Raw genomic sequence first — 7,329 nt, forward strand, 5'->3', positions numbered from 1 at the left:
AAATATCCATTAAATGTTGTTCTAGTAGAAAAGGTTCGATGATGTTAACCTCTGTACATGATATTTAAATATCAGTGTCCAAGAAACTTTCACACAAAATGATTTTCATTTGCTTAAATCACCTTATAGGAAGATATGATACGCGATAAAAGACAACAAATAGGATAAGGATTTTACTTTGTTTATATAATTTATTCTCTCTTTTGAAAAATTTACTTTTAAGTTTTTATAATTAAAACTCATTTTTAGTTTTTAACTTAATTTTTTTTAATTCCTATTAATTTAGGAACTTATTTTAAAAATGATATATATAAATTAAGTTTAAATATGTAGATTAAAATACAAGAATAATCCAAATATAAACTAATTCAACCTCTTACTTTTATGCATGTCTATTTTACCTTAATGCCGAAAACATTACTAAGGGAGGTAGTTGGTATTGATAGAAAAAAGGTAGTTGGTTACGACCTTACGAGATTCTTCTTTGAAAAACAAAGAAGCGATGTGGGACTCACTTGACACCTCATTACGTATCTGTCTTCTCCATCAAAGAATTGTGACAAACTACTTTCACTTCAACAACAATAAGAAAGAAACTATTGTTATTAAGCCATACATACACACACTCTGTTCTAGGATTAGTGGGCAAAGATTCCACTAATCTATAAACGCATAGCATAATGATTAACTGATGATTAAAAGAAGAACTTTAGATTCACCAGGCTAATCCAGTTTCTCTTGTTCAAACTGTTTCACCTCATATATCTCTGTTAGTCCTTTCTACTATGTAAGATGTTTTATTACGAGGTTGTATAAAATTTAATCCAGTACAATTTGTAAACTTAAAGTTTTATAATCATACATATAACATATTTCTAAAGCCTGATATCTTCGTATTTTCTGCATGTTATGATTACAAGTGAAAAATACTAAGACCAACATAAAGTGCTAAATATAATGGTGTGACATTTTTTCATCAGGTGTGTGTAATCTAAGCTAAACCACAATATTAACCATGGATCAGTTCCAATTTATACCAGGAAGATGAAACTGTTGTTGCCTCTGCACACCATTCCCAACGGAGGCATGAATCGCGTTTGGTTGAAAAGTTGCGTTCTGAGGAAACTGGCTAAGCAAGGAAACAAAGGAATCATTGTCCTCAGCGTTGCTGCTTCCACTGTTAAGATCACCATGGAATCGCTTACATGAAGAAGATGACCCCGGAGACCCTGTCTCGTTCCAAAGTTGTTGTGATGTGAGAGCACGTTTCATAGGAAAGTTGGTACCCTTTGAGTTTGGAGAGAAAAGGTGAGAATCAGAACCACTTTGCATGCTCTGATGATCAACGGCTAAGATTCCATCGAAGAAGTTGTCATCATTTTCAAGTCCCAGTGCTCCATAACTCGTACTCCTCGAAGATGGAGGTTTAGAGTTTTGAGTATTGTTATTAGCCATTGACAAAGTTGACATCGTTGGAAGCATGTTCTCCATTGAAAGCTCCTCTCCATGCTCCATCAAGGGTGGCCTTGTTACGGTGCTGCTGTTGCTTTTCTTGTATATTCGACACAACACCCAGTCATCAAGCTACAACAACAAAAAACATAAAAAGTAAAACCAATCTGAAAAAAAAAACAATTAAAAAAAACATTGTTATATATATAGTACACACCCTGAGGGAATTTTTCTTGTTTGGAGGAACAAGAGGAGGGGGTTTTGAGGTTGAATTAAAGGAATCATGAACAAGCCTATATTCATGCATGATCCAATTGGTTTTAACCCCTTTCGGAGGCTTTCCGCCGTAGAAAACAAGTGCTTTCTTAACTCCAACTTTCTGGTGCCCATCAGATGTTAGTATAGGTTTGTCAGTTCCGGTTGCTTTCCAATACCCAGAAGTAGCAGCTCTGTTGGGTCTAACCCCATTTGGGTATTTCCGATCCCTCGGGCTGAAAAAGTACCACTCCTGTTCACCAAAAGTTGCTTTACCTACAAAACCAGAAACAGAAATGGAAAAAGCATTGCAACGCAAAACAAATTCTTTAGATTCACGTAGAAACAGGATTGACTTCATGCTGGTAAATTGATTCAAAAATCCATTGTTGATTATAAGCTAAAACAATTCAGTTAAGTAGATAAAATAAATTCCATACTATATTTTAATATTAATTTACTTTTATAGTAAAACGTGAAATGCACACAATATTATTTCAAAATCAATCTCAATCCAAATCAATATTGTTTAAACATCATTAAAAAACAACCTAAATCCGATTCATAAGGTCTGATGACAGACAGTTTTGCATTTGTAATAGCAGCTTCCGATGATACAAGAAAGAGAAGAAGAATACAAAATTTAAAACATGGGTTTGAAGAAACAGATGAAAAGATGAAATGGGGTGTGAAAAAGTATCATACTTGGGAGCTCCCAAGGGTCGAACTTGTAGAGATCAACGTCGGCGATGATGGCGACGGGAAGGGGTGTAGAAGAAGCTTTTCTCTTGAGGTAGTGAACGACGAGTTCTTCGTCGGTGGGGTGGAAGCGAAAGCCAGGAGGGAGGTGTGGGTGCTGAGAGCCTGAAGATGAATCGGTGCTGTCCATGATACTGATATGATTACGATCAATTGTATCTGTGTCATGCATTCAGTTTGGAGAAGAAAGTTGTTTTTTGATTTGATTGAGGGTGTTCTTAGTTTATGGTGATGTGGGTTTTGCTTTCGTGAAAATTGGAAAAAAGTAGCGGCGAGATGAAATGGGAGTTTGTTTGGGTTTGGAAAAAGATTGAGAAAGGGAGGTGGGGTGGATGTGTGTGAAATTTTGGTATGCATGATGACTTAAGAAAAACGGGATGAGGATGGTTTTTGTGAGAGAAGAGATGGTGTGACACGTGGTGTGGGGACCACGGAATGAGAGGGAGAATGGGGAAGGTGGTGTTGAGGAAATTAAGGGTTCAAGAGTTTAGGAATGATACGCTTTTCATGTCATGCTTTTCTCATGAAAACTAGCAACCATCTCTCACGTTCACTTCACAGTTATGAACACTCACTCATCTCAGTTATACATTCTTCTTAAACACAGGTTTACATTCAAACATGTGATGGAACATATCCACTTTTTAAACTCATTAATCAAATTCTTCTACCATATAAATTATAGTTAACTATTTATTATTAAGTTTAAATAATTTTATAAAATTATTTATAAGGTGAAATTTAAGATAAATTTGTTTTTATTTTTAGTTAATTTTTAACACATTTTTCGTGTTGAATATGAGATTAGATATTAATAAATATTTGATAACGATATGATAACAAGTAATTTGATAAGTAAAAAAAAAATATTAGTAGATTTTAAATGACTTTGATATTATTTTAAAAATGTAACTTCATGCATCCACTCATACTATAAATTCGCATCATCTTTATTTGGTATGAGATTTCAGCATGATATTTTACACCAATAATATGGCATAAAGAAAAAATAACAATACTATATATATATATATATATATATATATAAATAATATGGCATAAAAAATTATAATAATAATATATGTGTGTGTAATGTGGTATAGTACAAAATTTTGTGTACACGTTGGTATACTTCACTTAAACTAGTTCAATGGCTACTGAACAACCTGATCTCTTTCTTAGAGAGTTACTCAATCTATGTGTTGCCTAATTTGTCATAAACAAGGTCAAGTTCCTTAAATAGAAAACTTGTTTTGATATAAAAATAATAATTAAGTTAGTCTCTTAAAGAATACATAGTACAATTTTACAATATTAATATTAGAATCCTTAATCGAGCAAAGACATATTTGTAAATGTCTTTTTAAAGGAACTCCTAGAAAATCCATATTCATTCTCTCATCTAGAAAATGAAGACATTATTGAGCCACCTCTCATATTGAAGTCGAAGAGGTAATAACTCATAAAATGGCAGAGGGTGACAAAACGATACCCACATTGACAATGTTACTACTTGAAAGTGTAGAAGTGACTATGACAAGGCTTTTACATGAGGGTATTGAAATGAATAAAATGGGTAAAAGAGATATTACTCCCACACTAGGGAAAAACAATGAAATAACAACAGGATATATATAACATCATTTGTCATAAAAAATGTAGTTGATGCACATTGACTGGTCATTATTTTGCATTAGAAACTAAAAAAGAAAATGAAGTGAACTACATGAACAACAATAGAAGGCCTAATAACTATTCTAACAATTAGTGAAGAAATCAATATCAACATTCTAGTTGGAGGCAAGATGGAGGAACATCAAATAGGCACCCTACACACATACCTTATCAAGAACAATCTTAGTTGCAAGATAAAGTATCTAAGCTTGAAGATGCTCTAGCTTAATTCATACAAGTGCCAACTTCCAACCATAAGAACATTAAGGCATTCGTAAGAAATATGGAAGTACAAAAATTGCATAACAACTTGCATACCAACAAGACACCCAAATTTCAGCCAATACAAGGGTTAAACCAAATGAGTAATGCAAATTTGCCATTATGTGTGGTCTAATTAATTCTTTTCCTACTTTTAGATGCTAAGACTAGATGTAAGACTCTAACTAGTTATAGAGTCTTGATCTTAATGCAAGTGATTTGTTCAAGTAGTCATTGAAGAATCATATTGAAGTTTAATGATCTTAGGCTCTAAGTTCAAGGAATAGACCTAAAGTTACATTTAAAGAGAACTCACAGGACATGAATAATTGCATATTTGTAAATAATGATTGAATCAGTATAAGAGAGGGACAAAGTGGTGAAATCTAACTTCAACACGTCTTTATCGTATTAAAGTCAACCTTTTACTTAAATTGTTTTAGCAAATCTTTATTGCCTTAAATCAACACTTGTTATACATTATATTTGTTTTCATACTTCTCGTATAACCAAAAACCGTTTTATTCAAATCAAACAAGTTTGAACATTATATATTCTATCAAATCCATATGGGTACGACATTTGTTGTACTACAAATCACCCAATATATTTGTTGGAAAAATTGATTACATTGGAGAATCAACACTGAAGAGTTTTATGTATGAAAGAATATATCTTACGATATCAAGTCATATTTTGCTAGTATTGACTCTTAATGAGATTCTCTTAATTCTTAAGGTTGAAGTTTGACCTTTACATAATTATCAATAAAATACAAGTTTTATAACTATATTTTTATAGTTTGAACAATCTAGACTAAAGTCTTTGAATCACTAGGAAAAATAAATACTCTCTTAAAAGTAATACACATCAAATAAAGATAAATAGCTAAAGTAATACACATTATATACTTGGTTTTGAGTGATGACAAAGGCAAAGATAAATAAAAGAAATGGTCACAATATCGCTAGGGCCCATGTTTTGACAATTCAACATGTGCATGTCTGATTTTTTTCTTCTACACCTATCTTGTTCTTTCTCTGTTTTTTTATGTGATTTGAATGTGAAAATTTTTGTGTTGTTCTACCTTGTGAGAAATGTTTTTGAACTTTGTTTTTTCTTCTTTTTCTTCTTTTATTTTGTTTTGTCTTATTTGAATTTTTCTTAAGGTGTGTATCCGAGACTCAACACTCCAAATATCTCATTATATTATATATATATATATATATATATATATATATATATATATATATATATATATATATATATATATATATATATATATATATATATATATATATTCTTGACAAGAAGAAGAAGCTAAATATAGTCATCTTTAAATTTATTAATAAGAAATTTTCACAAAATTAAAAAAACTAGTTTGGAATCCACTTAATAGTTTGAAATATTTTTAATTAAAAGAATTATTTTTAAAATATAAAGTATTATATTACCATTTTTAAAGCTTAATGTAACCATGAAAACATGATAGAATGAAAGGAACATTTTACCATATTATTTTCTTTTGCAAGTATAACGTATCTTTTGCAAGAAATATACGGTAGGATACACTTTTCAACTTTAAATCACTTTACACGATGCTCCGTCACTTTAGAATATATTTTGCTTGGATTTTCAGTCTAGATCGGATTTACTGTAAACATTATAGTAAAATAAGTTTGGTATAGTTCAGGCCAGCAAGGTAAATCTCCATATACTTAATACGCCATAAAATTTTCTAAAATACCGTCGTTATATAGAACATTACCATGTCTATCGATATACTTTAGTAAATAAGTATAAAAAGACTAATTATTTAATTTCAATGTATTGTTCGTGAAATTTTTCTTGAACTTTTAACTGATTGATATGGTTTTTAAAGTATTTATTTCATATACAATTTACCATAATTCAATTAAGTTCATTTATGTCCCTTTATTGGTTTATTTATTTTGTATAGCAAGTATATCTATTCATATATTGTGAATTAAGATAAACAAATAATATACCACTTTACGTTTTCAATTGATAAATTATTATTGATAGAGTTTTAAAAGTATTTATTGTATGTCCAATTTATTATAATTGTAACATCCCGTAATCTCACTTTATATAATTTATATAATGTAACATTACATTATATATATATATATATATATATATATATATATATATATATAGGGGTTTGTTAACGCGCGTACGTCTGTTTTTCATTTGGTACGTTTTAGTAATGTGTACCGGGTTTTAGTAGACAAAAATATCCTTATATATCATGGATTTTAAGTTTTAAGGTTAAGGGTATTTTAATAATTTTCATTCTCAAAACTAAAAAAAAAAAAACCCCAAACCCTTACTCACCTCTCTCATTCCTCTCAACCATTTCTCTTTCATCTTTCTCACTCCAATTTTTTCTCTGTCATCCCTACTGTAGCCCCAATTGAAAAAATCAAAAATTTCTCTCAACCATTTTTCTTTCATCTTTCTCACTCCAATATTTTATCTGTAGCCCTTATTGAAAAAATAAAAAACACTTATCGTTAAACAATCTTACAAAAAAAATGATTTTATAATGAGTTTTCATCTTATAATTTTTGTTTTATCTAATTTTATCCAATTTTCACAAACATAAAGGAATTGGTAATTGATTTGGAAAAAATCAGAAATACTCGTTGTTAAACAATTTCTTACAAAAAATGATTTTATAATGAGTTTTTATTTTATAATTTTTGTCTTATCTAATTTTCACAAGCAGACATCAAAGGAATTGGTAATTGGCCTAGAAAAAAATCAGAAATACTCATTGTTAAACAATTTCTTACAAAAAAATGACTTTATAATGAGTTTTCATTTTATAATTTTTGTCGTATATAATTTTATCTAATTTTCACAAGCATAATGACATCCAAAAGAATTGGTAATTGGCCTGGA

At 30.1% G+C, this 7,329-nt stretch overlaps 1 protein-coding gene across 1 annotated transcript; it reads right to left on the minus strand.

Moving 5' to 3' along the window:
• Positions 1–870: 870 nt before the first annotated feature.
• LOC108323650 (NAC transcription factor 25) lies at positions 871–2,816 on the minus strand. The gene is made up of 3 exons (XM_017556138.1): positions 2,413–2,816; positions 1,670–1,983; positions 871–1,584 (listed from the first exon to the last, which is right to left on the minus strand). The coding sequence occupies exons 1-3, from the start codon at positions 2,636–2,638 to the stop codon at positions 1,021–1,023; spliced, it is 1,104 nt and encodes a 367-aa protein (XP_017411627.1). The 5' UTR covers positions 2,639–2,816; the 3' UTR covers positions 871–1,020.
• Positions 2,817–7,329: the final 4,513 nt, after the last annotated feature.

The sequence above is a fragment of the Vigna angularis genome, chromosome 1 (genome assembly GCF_016808095.1).
Source record: "Vigna angularis cultivar LongXiaoDou No.4 chromosome 1, ASM1680809v1, whole genome shotgun sequence".
NCBI lineage: Eukaryota > Viridiplantae > Streptophyta > Magnoliopsida > Fabales > Fabaceae > Vigna > Vigna angularis.

Coding starts and splice junctions, on each gene's coding strand:
- LOC108323650 (XM_017556138.1), bottom strand. CDS start 2,638: ATGCATGACACAGATACAATTGATCGTAATCATATCAGTATCATGGAC. Junction 1,984..2,412: donor CGACCCTTGGGAGCTCCCAA/GTATGATACTTT, acceptor CTGGTTTTGTAG/GTAAAGCAACTTTTGGTGAA. Junction 1,585..1,669: donor ACAAGAAAAATTCCCTCAGG/GTGTGTACTATA, acceptor TTGTTGTTGTAG/CTTGATGACTGGGTGTTGTG.